This window comes from Salmo salar, chromosome 29 (genome assembly GCF_965601325.2).
Source record: "Salmo salar chromosome 29, fSalSal1, whole genome shotgun sequence".
In the NCBI taxonomy this organism is placed as follows: domain Eukaryota; kingdom Metazoa; phylum Chordata; class Actinopteri; order Salmoniformes; family Salmonidae; genus Salmo; species Salmo salar.
In genome coordinates this window covers 39,850,897-39,866,023 of record NC_138319.1, presented here as the reverse complement: position 1 = coordinate 39,866,023, position 15,127 = coordinate 39,850,897, and the positions used below count along the sequence as shown (strand labels likewise).

The following is a 15,127-nucleotide window of genomic DNA, read 5'->3' as shown; positions in this document are numbered from 1 at the left end:
TCAAGGCAAACAATTTAGAATCCTTCAATCCTGTAGCCTACTCCCGACCGTCACGTTGTACAGCGGAAATCCTGAAGGTTTCGTTTTTCTCTGAATAGAAACACCATAATATTAATCAAATTAGTTAGGCCAAATTTCTTAAAATCAATCCCATATACTATGTTACTACAAAAAAAGGTTTTAAATTCTCTGGTAATGCCAATACGGAATACTATCAAATGCGTCTCAAAGATGCCTGCTGGTGGTCAAATTAGCAATAACTTGCAGTAACAGAAAAAAATGGTTGACAATTAATTGACGTGCCACAGAATGCTGCAGCAGCACGCAAGGTGTACTGCAGTCTGACACAACTTTTAAAGGAGGAACCATTGTATGAGCCTCAAAATTGAGCTCAGGTGCATCCTGTTTCCATTGATCGTCCTTGAGATGTTTCTACAACTTGATTGGTGTCCACCTGTGGTAAAATCAATTAATTGGACATAATTTGGAAAGCCACACACCTGTCTAAGTGAGGTCCCACAGTTGACAGTGCATGTCAGAGCAAAAACCAAGCCATGACGTTGAAAGTATTGACCGCAGAGTTCCGAGACAGGATTTTGTCAAGGCACAGATCTGGGGAAGGGTACCAAAACATTTCTTCAACATTGAAGGTCCCCAAGAACACAGTGGCCTCCATCATTCTTAAATGGAAGAAGTTTGGAACCACCAAGACTCTTCCTAGAGCTGGCTGCCCGACCAAACTGAGCAATTGGGGGAGAAGGGCATTGGTCTGGGAGGTGACCAAGAACCCAATGGTCACTCTGACAGAGCTCCAGAGTTCTTCTGTGGAGATTAGAGAACCTTCCAGAAGGACAACCATCTCTGCAGCACTCCACTAATCAGGCCTTTATGGTAGAGTGGCCAGACGGAAGCCACTCCTCAGTAAAAGGCACATGACAGCTCGCTTGGAGTTTGCCAAAAGGCACCTAAAGACTCTCAGACCATGAGAAACAAGATGGTCTGATGAAACCAAGATTGAACTCTTTGGCCTGAATGCCAAGCATCACGTCTGGAGGAAACCTGGCACCATCCTTCCCTGGTAATTCTACCACCATTAGTGGTGGTACAATTATGCTGTGGTGATGTTTTTCAGCGGTGGGGACTGGGAGACTAATCAGGATCGAGGGAAAGATGAACGGAGCAAAGTACAGAGAGATCCTTGATAAAATCCTGCTCCAGAGTGCTCAGGTCATCAGACTGGGGCAGAGGTTCACCTTCCAACAGGACAATGACCCTAAGCACACAGCCAAGACAACGCAGGAGTGGCTTAGGGACAAGTTTCTTAAAGTCTGTGAGTGGCCCAGCCAGAGCCCGGACATGAACCCGATGTTACATCTGTAGAGACCTGAAAATAGCTGTGCAGCGACACTCCCCATCCAACCTGACAGATCTTGAGAGGATCTGCAGAGAAGAATGAGAGAAACTCCCCAAATACAGGTGTGCCAAGCTTGTAGAACCATAACCAAGAAGACTCGAGGCTGTAATAGCTGCCAAAGGTGCTTCAACAAAGTACTGAGTAAAGGGTCTGAATACTTATGTAAATGTCATATTTGAGTTTTTGATATTTAATAAATCGACAAAAATGTCTAAAAAACTGTTTTTGCTTTGTCATTTTGGGGTATTTTGTGTAGATTAATGATGGAAAAAAAGTAATTTAATAAATTTTAGAATGAGGCTGTAACCTAACAAAATGTGGGAAAAGTCAAGGGGTCTGCATACTCTCCGAAGGCACTGTATCGTGGACAATTTTTTTACGAATAGAATCCCATTTTTTCTTAAATCCATTGTGTTGTTTACTCTCTGTTCCTCTGCTGTAATTGTGTTCTGGTCTGAGTTTGTTCTTAAAATCCTCTGTCCCTAATATGTGTGTGTGTGTGTGTGTGTGTGTGTGTGTGTGTGTGTGTGTGTGTGTGTGTGTGTGTGTGTGTGTGTGTGTGTGTGTGTGTGTGTGTAACCCTAATGCAAACTGTAACTGCTCACAGCCTGTCCTCATCTAGTACCCTGCCACGGCTCTCAGGGTGTGTGTGTGTGTGTGTGTGTGTGTGTGTGTGTGTGTGTGTGTGTGTGTGTGTGTGGGTGTGTGTGTGTGTGTGTGAGCTACCATCTCACCACAGTATTGTGCAGTAATGCAGCTATGTGGTAATACTAATCATGATCCCAAAACTCATTAGGGCATTTTGGCTTTAGGTACATTCTGTTGGATGTTGACTGTGTCTCCTCCCTCTCCAACTGTTGTTGCTGTTCTGAGCGTAACCCTATTCTCTATTCCCTTTTGATTCTGGTCAAAAGTGGTGCACTATATAGGGAATAGGGTGCCATAGGCCTCTGCTCTAAAGTAGTGCACTATATAGGGAATAGGGTTCCATAGGGCTCTGGTCTAAAGTAGTGCACTATATAGGGAATAGGGTGCCATAGGGCTCTGCTCTAAAGTAGTGCACTATATAGGGAATAGGGTTCCATAGGGCTCTGGTCTAAAGTAGAGCACTATATAGGGAATAGGGTGCCATAGGGCTCTGCTCTAAAGTAGTGCACTATATAGGGAATAGGGTGCCATAGGCCTCTGCTCTAAAGTAGTGCACTATATAGGGAATAGGGTTCCATAGGGCTCTGGTCTAAAGTAGAGCACTATATAGGGAATAGGGTGCCATAGGGCTCTGCTCTAAAGTAGTGCACTATATAGGGAATAGGGTGCCATATGGCTCTGGTCTAAAGTAGTGCACTATATAGGGAACAGGGTGCCATAGGGCTCTAAAGTAGTGCACTATATAGGGAATAGGGTGCCATAGGGCTCTGCTCTAAAGTAGTGCACTATATAGGGAATAGGGTTCCATAGGGCTCTGCTCTAAAGTAGTGCACTATATAGGGAATAGGGTTCCATAGGGCTCTGGTCTAAAGTAGTGCACAATGTAGGGAATAGGGTGCCATAGGGCTCTGGTCTAAAGTAGAGCACTATATATAGGGAATAGGGTTCAATTTGGGACATAAAGATAGAGGAGAAGTGTTCTGGGTTCTAGTTAACTCACAGCCATGCTACTCTCTCATATAGAGGAAAACACACTGGAGAAGCGTTCTGGATTCTAGTTAACTCACAGCCATGCTACTCTCTCATATAGAGGAAAACACACTGGAGAAGCGTTCTGGATTCTACCTGATGATATGCGTATGCCAAAAGCTTTGTGTGCATATATGTGTGCACAGGTGTGTTTGAAAACTATTTGTGTGTGACTGTGTGTGTGTGTGTGTGTGTGTGTGTGTGTGTGTGTGTGTGTGTGTGTGTGTGTGTGTGTGTGTGTGTGTTTTTGCCTGCCTTCATGACCTACTCCAGCCCAGGATGGTCCTCCGGCAGAGTAGTGAGAGAGGGAGAGAGAGAGAGAGGGAGAGAGAGAAGAGTGAGATAGTGAGATTAGCTCAGATTTAGCTGTAAACTTTACAGAAATGTACGATTAAACCGATTAAACGATTAAATCTTGTTGTAATCTACAGGTAACTGTCCGTCAGTAAAACAGTGAGTGTGTGTGTTGCTGTTCTAATGCGGAGTGTGTGTGTTTTTCTCCAGGACGGCTCATGCCAGGACGAAGGGAGAGGCAGCAGACCAGGCAGCTATCTCTGCCGGACAGGATTGTGACATCGCTAGGGCTGTCGCTAGGGAGCTGTCCCCAAACTTCCACCAACCAGGTAACATTCTAGACCACCTGACTTCCACCAACCAGGTAACATTCTAGACCACCTGACTTCCATTAACCAGGTAACATTCTAGATCATCTGACTTCCACCAACCAGGTAACATTCTAGACCACCTGACTTCCATTAACCAGGTAACATTCTAGATCACCTGACTTCCACCAACCAGGTAACATTCTAGATCCCCAAACTTCCATTAACCAGGTAACATTCTAGACCACCTGACTTCCATTAACCAGGTAACATTCTAGACCACCTGACTTCCACCAACCAGGTAACATTCTAGACCACCTGACTTCCATTAACCAGGTAACATTCTAGACCACCTGACTTCCATTAACCAGGTAACATTCTAGACCACCTAACTTCCACCACCAGGTAACATTCTAGACCACCTGACTTCCATTAACCAGGTAACATTCTAGATCACCTTGTCACATTCACTATCCATGTATCAGTAACTCAGGGGGGGGGGGGGGGGGGGGGGGTGCTATCCTAGCATGCCCCTATTTGAACAGGCCCCTATACCAAACCAACAGGCCCCTATACCAAACCAACAGGCCCCTATACAAACCTGCCTCTATACAAACCTGCCCCTATACAACCAGGCCCCTATATGAACAGGCCCCAATACAAACAAGCCCCAATACAACCAGGCCCCTATATGAACAGGCCCCAATACAAACAAGCCCCAATACAAACAGGCCCCTATATGAACAGGCCCCTATATGAACAGGCCCCAATACAACCAGGCCCCTTTACAAACAGGCCACAATACTAACAGGCCCCTATTCAAACAGGCCCCTATACCAAACCAACAGGCCCCAATGCTAACAGGCCCCTATTCAACCAGGCCCCTATACCAAACCAACAGGCCCCTATACAAACCTGCCCCTATACAAACCTGCCCCAAAACAAACAGGCCCCTATACAAACCTGCCCCTATACAAACCTGCCCCTATACAAACAGGCCCCAATACAAACCTGCCAAACCTGCCAAAAACCTAGGAAGAAACCTAGAGAGGAACCAGGCTATGAGGGGTGGCCAGTCCTCTTCTGGCTGTGCCGGGTGGATATTATAACAGAACATGGTCAAGATGTTAAAATGTTCATAAATGACCAGCATGGTCAAATAATAATAATCATAGTAGTTGTCGAGGGTGCAACAAGCACGTCCGGTGAACAGGTCAGGGTTCCATAGCCGCAGGCAGAACAGTTGAAACTGGAGCAGCAGCACGGCCAGGTGGACTGGGGACAGCAAGGAGTCATCATACCAGGTAGTCCTGAGGCATGGTCCTAGGGCTCAGGTCCTCCGAGAGAAAGACAGAAAGAGAGAAAGAGAATTAGAGAGAGCATACTTAAATTCACACAGGACACCGGATAAGACAAGAGAAATTCTACAGATGTAACAGACTGACCCTAGCCCCCCGACACATAAACTACTGCAGCATAAATACTGGAGGCTGAGACAGGAGGGATCAGAAGACACTGTGGCCCCATCCGATGATATATATACAAACCTGCCCCTATACAACCAGGCCCCTATATGAACAGGACCCAATACAAACAGGCCCCAATACAAACAGGCCCCAATACTAACAGGCCCCTATACAAACAGGCCCCACTACAAACAGGCCCCAATACAAACAGGCCCCAATACTAACAGGCACCTATACAAACAGGCCCCAACAAAAACAGGCCCTTATTCCAACAGGCCCCTATACCAAACCAACAGGCCCCTATACCAAACCAACAGGCCCCTATACAAACCTACCTCTATACAAACCTGCCCCAATACAACCAGGCCCCTATATGAACAGGCCCCAATACTAACAGGCCCCAATACTAACAGGCCCCTATACAACCAGGCCCCTATATGAACAGGCCCCAATACAAACAGGCCCCAATACTAACAGGCCCCTATTCAAACAGGCCCCTATACAAACAGGCCCCTATACGAACAGGCCCCTATACGAACAGGCCCCTATATGAACAGGCTCCTATATGAATAGGCCCCAATACAAACAGGCCCCTATACAAACAGGCCCCTATATGAACAGGCCCCAATACAAACAGGCCCCAATACAAACAGTCCCCTATATGAACAGGCCCCAATACAAACAGGCCCCTATATGAACAGGCCCCAATATGTATAGGCCCCAATATGAACAGGCCCCAATATGAATAGGCCCCAATACAAACAGGCCTCTATATGAACAGGCCCCTATATGAACAGGCCTCTATATGAACAGGCCCCTATATGAACAGGCCCCAATACAAACAGGCCCCTATATGTATAGGCCCCAATATGAACAGGCCCCAATATAAACAGGCCCCTATATGAACAGGCCCCAATATGAACAGGCCCCAATACAAACAGGCCCCTATACTAACAGTCCCCAATTTGAACAGGCCCCAATACAAACAGGTCCCAATACAAACAGGCACCTATATGAACAGGCCCCAATACAAACAGGCCCCAATACAAACAGGCCCCAATACAAACAGGCACCTATACGAACAGGCCCCTATATGAACAGGCCCCTATATGAACAGGCCCCTATATGAACAGGCCCCTATATGAACAGGCCCCTATATGAACAGGCCCCTATATGAACAGGCCCCTATATGAACAGGCCCCAAAACAAACAGGCCCCTATACAAACCTGCCCCTATACAAACAGGCCCCTATATGAACAGGCCCCAATACAAACAGGCCCCAATACAAACAGGCCCCAATACAAACAGGCCCTTATATGAACAGGCCCCTATATGAACAGGCCCCTATATGAACAGGCCCCTTACTGACCTCCCAGCATGTTTTCATAGTACAGTAAACCTACACAGTAAACTCCCTGTAGCCCCAGGTACCAGGTCCAGGGTTAGGGTAACAAGGACTGGGGGAATACAGTATTTGAAATTATTGTTTTCACAAGCGCCTGTCTCAATCAAATGTATTTATAAAGCTCTTTTTACATCAGCAGATGTCACAAAGTGCTGGTACAGAAACCCAGCCTAAAACCCCCAAACAGCAAAGCAATGCAGATGTAGAAGCATGGTCTTTTCTTCACATGCTCTCTCTCTCTCTCTCTCTCTCTCTCTCTCTCTCTCTGTATTTATCTCTCTCTCTCTCTCTCTCTCTGTATTTATCTCTCTCTGTATTTATCTCTCTCTCTCTCCCTGTATTTATCTCTCTCTATTTATCTCTCTCTCTCTCCCTTTATATTTATCTCTCTCTCTTTATATTTATCTCTCTCTCTTTATATTTATCTCTCTCTCTCTCTCTCTCTCTCTCTCTCTCTCTCTCCCTGTATTTATCTCTCTTTATATTTATCTCTCTCTCTCTCTCTCTTTATATCTCTCTCTCTCTCTCTCTCTCTCTCTCTCTCTCTCTCTCTCTCTCTCTCTCTCTCTCTCTCTCTCTCTCTCTCCTCTCTCTCTCTCTCTCTCTCTCTCTCTCTCTCTCTCTCTCTCTCTCTCTCTCTCTCTCTCTCTCTCTCTCTCTCTCTCTCTCTCTCTCTCTCTCTCTCTCTCTCTCTCTCTCTCTCTCTCTCTCTCTCTCTCTCTCTCTCTCTCTCTCTCTCTCTCTCTCTCTCCTTATATTTATCTCTCTCTCTCTCTCTCTATGTCTATCCCTTTCTCTATCTATTTTCAGTTATTTAAGTTTCACCGAAGTTGTACTTGTGCCATTTATGGAAAGATGTGTTCTAATTGAAGCCCTGAGTCTGTATTGACCTGAGTCCCAGCTCCTGACCAGTATCTATGAATACTCTGTCATGAAAGGTCTGCATTCCAAATGCCACCCTACCCCATACCCTTTTACCTATATAGTGCACTACTTTTGACCTAGCCTTGCTACAAACCAGGCTTCCAACGACGTGATTTTGGAGGTGAGGCAACGTAAGACTACTTTTGACCAGACCCTCGTGGGCCCTGTTCAAACGTAGTGCACTATATAGGGAATATAGGGTGTCATTTAGGACACAGATGTCTGTCGTTCTAAGGGGCTGTAATATTAAACCAGAGCCATTGAACAAGGTTACACAATGAGCCACTGTGTTTCAGCACTGAGCCTGTTTGGGCATGGTAGAAACGGGTACAGTAAAATGTTCTGGATAGAATGGGGGCATTGACGAGAGTCTGGGCAACATTATACTAGATCTCTTCTGTCATAAAAGTATGAAACGTAAAAAAAAAATATTTTACTGATTTAGCTTGTTTTTGTTAGTTTTATTTTTGTATATTTTTTAATCTTGTAATAGTGCGTTCTCAGTATGGTCCTGTTTTGCTCAGTTGGTAAGGCATGGTGCTTGCAATGCCATGGTTGTGGGTTTGATTCCTACCGGGGACCCCCATAGGAAAATACATACACACTGTACTGTAAGTGTCTTTGAATGAAGCAGCCAGTAGCTCCTGTTTGAGTTATTCTCTGTGAGGTCCCCTAAATACCAGCTTGGTGTCACCTTACTCCATTCCTCTTTACAGGGTAAGAGGAGTTTTACAAGGAAATGCCTGCTACCTGATGCTACATAAATCCTCATGGTTAGGGCTCCGACGGGGTCAAGGGGTCAGGTTCGAGGTTAGAACCAGTCAGTAAATTCCAATGATAAAAGGACTTAGACACCCGACGAACCGTTCATCATGAAATCAGTATGTTTTTAGCTGCTACACTATTTTACCAGGCAAGTCAGTTAAGAACAAATTATTATTTCACAATGACAGCCTACCGGGGAACAGTGGGTTAACTGCCTTGTTCAGGGGAAGAACGACAGATTTGTACCTCGTCAGCTCAGAGGATTCGATCTTGCAACCATTTCGGTTACTAGTCCAACGCTCTAACCACTAGGCTACGCTGCCGCCGCTAGACAGCTTCTACCGGCCCAGAGTGTTCCATGGGCTGGTAACTTAGGAAAGCTTGAAGGGCCTTAGCAGGCCTCAGAGCATAATAGATACATCCTTTAGTAATGGTCCAGAACTCTACCCATAATAATGTAATAACTTCTTCATACCACCCAAGTCCCTACACTCCAAAAGTGTTCTGCAGCTGTCCCCATAGGATAACCTTTTTTTGGTTCCAGGTAGAACTCTCTTGGGTTCCATGCGTAACAGTATAGCTTCCGTCCCTCTCCTCGCCCCAACCCGGGCTTGAACCAGGGACCCTCTGCACACGTCAACAACAGCCACCACCACGAAGCATCGTTACCCATCGCGCCACAAAATCCACGGCCCTTTGCAGAGCAAGGAGAACAACTACTTCACGATCTCAGAGCGAGTGACGTCGCCAATTGAAACGCTATTAGCGCGCATCACCGCTAATTAACTAGCCATTTCACATCGGTTACACATGTAGAACCCTCTGTGTAAAGGGTTCTACATGGAACACAAAATGATTCTACCTGAAACCAAAAGGAGTTCTTCAAAGGGTTATTGGGACAGCTGAAGAACCCTTTTTGGTTCTAGATAGCAGCATTTTATCTAAAAGTGTAGAGACAGCCTGTCTCGGTAGCTACTTCACCCCTCCTTCCCTCCCTCAGCAGCCCCAGGTATATTTAGTCCTGTGACCTAGTCTGGTAGCACTGATGTGGCTCTCTGCCCAACTCTCGCTGGCTATAATATAGTGTATGAGTAGCAGATCAACAATGAGAGGCATGTGAACGTGTCCCTTTATGCAGCCTCAGAGTCACACTGGCAGCCTCCAAAATGGTACACTAAAATGTGTGCACTATATGCGGACAATAGGGTGAGATTTCGGAGGTACTATATCTACTGACATACTGGCAGGCTGGGGACAGGACAAGGTCTGTTGGTTGTTGGTTGTTGGTGTTGTGGAAAACACTGGTAATCCCTGTCCACCCGGTGAGCCTCAGACAGGTGTTCTAGAATGTCTTAGAGTTCCAGAGTGTTCCAGAGTTCGAGTATCCTAGAGTTCTAGAGTGTTCCAGAGTTCGAGTATCCTAGAGTTCTAGTGTTCCAGAGTTCGAGTATCCTAGAGTTCTAGAGTGTTCCAGAGTTCGAGTATCCTAGAGTTCTAGAGTTCTAGTGTTCTATAGTGTCCAAGGGTTCTATAGTGTTCTAGAGTTGAGTATCCTAGAGTTCTAGAGTGTTCCAGAGTTCGAGTATCCTAGAGTTCTAGTGTTCTAGAGTTCTATAGTGTTCTGGAGTTCTATAGTGTTCTTGAGTTCTATAGTGTTCTAGAGTTCTATAGTGACTTCACACTGATCTATTTTTTACAGAAACACATAAAATCCCTTTTTTGTTCGACTGAGGGACCTTACGATTATCTGTATGTGTGGGGTACAGAGGTGAGGTAGTCATTTAAACATCATGTTAAACACTATTATTACACACAGAGTGAGTCCATGCAACTTATTATGTGACTTGTTAAGCAAATTGTTACTCCTGAACTCATTTAGGCCATAACAAAGGGGTTGAATACTTATTGACTCAACACATTTAAGTTTTACATTTTATATGAATTCTAAAGAAAATCCAAAAAAACATAACTCCAGTTTGACGTTATGGGGTACAATAACTCTGATAACTAAATTACAATAACTTAGTTACAATAACTCTGATAACTAAATTACAATAACTTAGTTACAATAACTCTGATAACTAAATTACAATAACTCTGATAACTAAGTTACAATAACTTAGTTACAATAACTCTGATAACTAAGTTACAATAACTTATTTAAAATTAACCTCACAGATAGCAGTGTTGGGCGATTTGGAAAGCCATAGTTAGTCAATAAATAATATAATAATACTCGTAGTAAAGGTTTCAATCTTTAGCTCACGATCTGTGGATTCTTTAGGATTATAAAGGTTAAAAAATGTTGTAAAACATCATAGCACAATTGAAAAATATATGGAAACATGGAATCCAAATGAGGGTGGTCTATGGTGATAGGTGGGATGGGCTGAGAGTGGCTGAGGGGTGGGATTATAAAGAGCTGAGGTCTATGGTGATAGGTGGGATGGGCTGAGAGTGGCTGAGGGGTGGGATTAAAGAGCTGAGGTCTATGGTGATAGGTGGGATGGGCTGAGAGCGGCTGAGGGGTGGGATTAAAGAGCTGAGGTCTATGGTGATAGGTGGGATGGGCTGAGAGTGGCTGAGGGGTGGGATTATAAAGAGCTGAGGTCTATGGTGATAGGTGGGATGGGCTGAGAGCGGCTGAGGGGTGGGATTAAAGAGCTGAGGTCTATGGTGATAGGTGGGATGGGCTGAGAGTGGCTGAGGGGTGGGATTAAAGAGCTGAGGTCTATGGTGATAGGTGGGATGGGCTGAGAGTGGGATTATAAAGAGCTGAGGTCTATGGTGATAGGTGGGATGGGCTGAGAGTGGCTGAGGGGTGGGATTATAAAGAGCTGAGGTCTATGGTGATAGGTGGGATGGGCTGAGAGCGGCTGAGGGGTGGGATTAAAGAGTTTATGTTTGGTCATGTGTTATTGTCATGTGACTGCTTTCTATAAAAGTATCATGTATATGTAAAATGTGTGTATATGTAGCAGAAATGTTCGAAAATATATATATATATATATATATATATATATATTTGTCCCATCTGTGTGGATGGGTTACAAAATAATCAATAAAATACTCCCAGAAGAAAAGCAAGGTCCCTTTCAAAACCCTAACAGATTATCACCCAGTTTCTCTCTTGTCTGTGCGTTCGTGTGCGGTTCAGATGAGGGTCACTGGGAAGAGAACCGTGACCTTTTACGATTGGTTCACACATACCACCACGGCCTAAACACTGTGTGTGTTTTGTGTGCTGCTTGCATGCGTGCGTGCGTGCTTGACCGCGTGTCCGTATGGTCCGCATTACCGCGTGACCGCGTGCGTGCGTGCGTGCGTGTGTGAGAGAGATCCCGTGTGTATGGTGGGTGTGTTTTATGGAGTGACGTTAATTGGTCTATATTTGGAGGTGATGTGTGCTACCCGGGAACCAATGGAGACATAGCTGGAATCCCAGGCAGCGTTCTGGGGGGGGGGGGGGGGGGGGGGGGGGGCGATAGCTTAGCTCTCTGCCCCCCCCCCCTTTCTCTCTCCTCTGCCTGGGCCTGACACACACCACCTGTCCCTTCTCTCAGACAGACCTCCTGGAGGGTGAAGGGGAAGGAGAGGGAGGTGTACAGAGGGCCAACCTACCCCTTATGATTCTAACGTTTTCCTTACCTCTAATACCTTAACACTTTACCATAATGGATAACAGTAAAGGTTCATAAATATGGCGGCCCATTTTATGTATGGTCCTTGCTATCTGAGATCCTTGGAACGTCAAAACACATATCAGGACAAGAGATAACACAACACTAGATAAAGAGAGACCTAAGACAACAACATAGCATGGTAGCAACACAACATGACAACAACATGGTAGCAACACATGTCAACACAGCATGGTAGCAACACCAACATGGTAGCAACACAGCATGGTAGCAACACAACATGACAACAACATGGTAGCAGCACAACATGGCGGCAGAACAACATGGTAGCAGCACAAAACATGGTACAAACATTATTGGACAAAGACAACAGCACAAAGGGCAAGAAGGTAGAGACAACAATACATCACACAAAGCAGCCACAACTGTCAGTAAAAGTGTCCATGATTGAGTCTTTGAATGAAGAGATTGAGATAAAACTGTCCAGTTTGAGTGTTTGTTGCAGCTCGTTCCAGTCGCTGGCTGCAGTGAACTGAAAAGAGGAGCGACCCAGGGATGTGTGTGCTTTGGGGACCTTTAACAGAATGTGACTGGCAGAACGGGTGTTGTATGTGGAGGATGAGGGCTGCAGTAGATATCTCAGATAGGGGGGAGTGAACGGGTGTTGTATGTGGAGGATGAGGGCTGCAGTAGATATCTCAGATAGGGAGGAGTGAACGGGTGTTGTATGTGGAGGATGAGGGCTGCAGTAGCTATCTCAGATAGGGGGGAGTGAACGGGTGTTGTATGTGGAGGATGAGGGCTGCAGTAGCTATCTAAAGGAGGATAAAAAATGAAAACTATCAGTCAACGGAGGAAAAAGGGCTCACCGTAATCTCAAGATGACGGACGAACAGGTGGATACAATTGATTTTCAAAGGGCTCACCGTTTCGGTGGCAGAGGGGAGGGAAGACCCTTGTTCCGATCGAAGCTATGCTAACTCACTGCAAAATTAAGTTTGCCTTCTTACGACAGTGTAGGGAACCCGAAGAGAACCCCATTCTCTATTTATGAACAATTTCCCCATGAAATAGTGGAGAGACAACGTGCCCTGTACCCCACTTTCAAAAGGCTCTGAGCAGAGAAGCAGAATGTTTGTCTAGTGGTCGAAACAACCAAATGTTCAAGGACTCGAAGATTCCAACGTGGCTGTGAGTGATAGTGTAACAGTATAGCTTCCGTCCCTCTCCTCTCCCCAACCTGGGCTCGAACCAGGGACCGTCTGCACACATCGACAACAGCCACCCTCAAAGCATAGTTACCCATCGCCCCACAAAAGCCGCGGCCCTTGCAGAGCAAGGGGAACAACTACTTCAAGATCTCAGAGCGAGTGACGTCACGGAATGAAACGCTGTTAGCGCGCACCACCGCTAACTAGCTAGCCATTTCACATCGGTTACACTAGCTACCTCCTGACTGATACACATTTGCTCCGCATTACACAGTACAATTACGGATTCATTTGTTTTTTACAACAACAACAACAAAATTTTTTTTAACATTATGGACTCAATTTAATTTGAAATGTTTTATTTTGTATATTTTTTTTATTCATGTAGTATGGAACCATGGACTTACAATAAGGTTGGATTTATGGTAATGCAGAATGGGTATGATGGATTTATCCTTTTTATATTTAGGCAATATGGAACTTTGAACTATATGGACTTAAAAATCAGGTTTTGATTTAGGGGAAGATGGGTAAGACTGACCTTTTACTTTTTATTGATTATTTAATTAATTAATTAATTAATAATAATAATAACAATAACAATAATTAATGATTTAATTAATTAATAATAACAATAGTTAATGATTTAATTAATAATAATAATAACAATAATTAATTAATAATAACAATAATTAATTAATTAATAATAACAATAACAATCATTAATGATTTAATTAATAATAATAATAACAACAATAATTAATAAATAATAATAATAATAATAACAATAATTAATTAATTAATAATAATAATAATAATAATAATAACAATAATTAATAAATAATAATAATAACAATAATTAATTAATTAATAATAATAATAACAATAATTAATTAATTGCACAGGTAGTACAGAGGATGTTAGAAGGAACGGACCAAAATGCAGCGTCTGTTTCGTTCCACATATTTATTTGATCGTGAAACTAAATGCAAATGACAAAGTCAACTTAATGACAAAACAACAAACCGTGACGCAGGAGGAACAAACACACTCACAAAATATAATCACCCACAAAACACCAGTGACACAAACATCAACTTAAATATGGCCTCCAATTAGAGACAACGACAACCATCTGCCTCTAACTGGAGGTCATGCCAAACAAAACTAATCTAGAAATACAAAAACTAGAAACTAAACATAGAAATACAAAAACAGACAAACACCCCCCGTCACGCCCTGACCTACTCTACCATTGAAAATAACAACTACTATGGTCAGGACGTGACAATGATATGGCCTAATTGTAGAGGTCGGGTATATTATGACTTAAAAGCTGTTTTGTAGTGCGGCCCTTGTTCCCAGATGTGAATCAGGAACAATTATAATTTAGATAAAACATAAACATAAATATGAATTGATCTAATATAGAGCTAAAAGATTATAGAATGAAAAACCTGCCTAGGTTCTCTATTGACATAAGCCTATACCATCCTAAAATAACTGATGTCATTATCCTTTTACATTTAAAAAGTAAATCTCAACGTAAAAAAATGTAAAGCACATACAGTATTATTGTCCCGATACACACCGGTAAATGGATTGGATATTGTCAATAGTGTTTTTGTCTCTATTAGTGTTTAACTGGGGCTGGTTCTAACACTGGGATAAACTGATTAAAAACCAACACAATAACTGGCTTATGGAAGCACTTCTCTAAGAGAGAAGTATATTATATGTTTCTATATAAGCTATTTATGCTACCTTTTTTATATTCTTGATACTGATGATATAGGCCTAGGCGTAAAACAGCCGAGGTGATAGAGCAACGACCCTGGAATAAAAACAAAATGTGTGGAGAGAGATTTGGTTTTACAAGTTTACTCGCTCTGGATTGTCAGTAGTGCATGTATTCTTAGCTGTCGTGCCGTGGCTGTGTCAGAGTCGACTGTAAGTTAAACTTAGGCACCACACTACCCATAAAGGGATACATAAGACTATAACGTTTCAGGCATGACTCA

The 15,127-nt window shown here is 43.7% G+C and overlaps 1 protein-coding gene across 2 annotated transcripts in view; it reads left to right on the top strand.

The window, feature by feature from the left end:
• LOC106590673 (junctophilin-1) overlaps nt 1-15,127 on the top strand; it is an 86,414-nt gene that overhangs the window by 54,243 nt on the left and 17,044 nt on the right. For both annotated transcript variants that reach the window (XM_045710786.2, XM_045710787.2), the window contains one exon: nt 3,596-3,714. In XM_045710786.2, the coding sequence (XP_045566742.2) occupies nt 3,596-3,714 (119 nt within the window). The remainder of the gene's footprint in view (nt 1-3,595; nt 3,715-15,127) is intronic.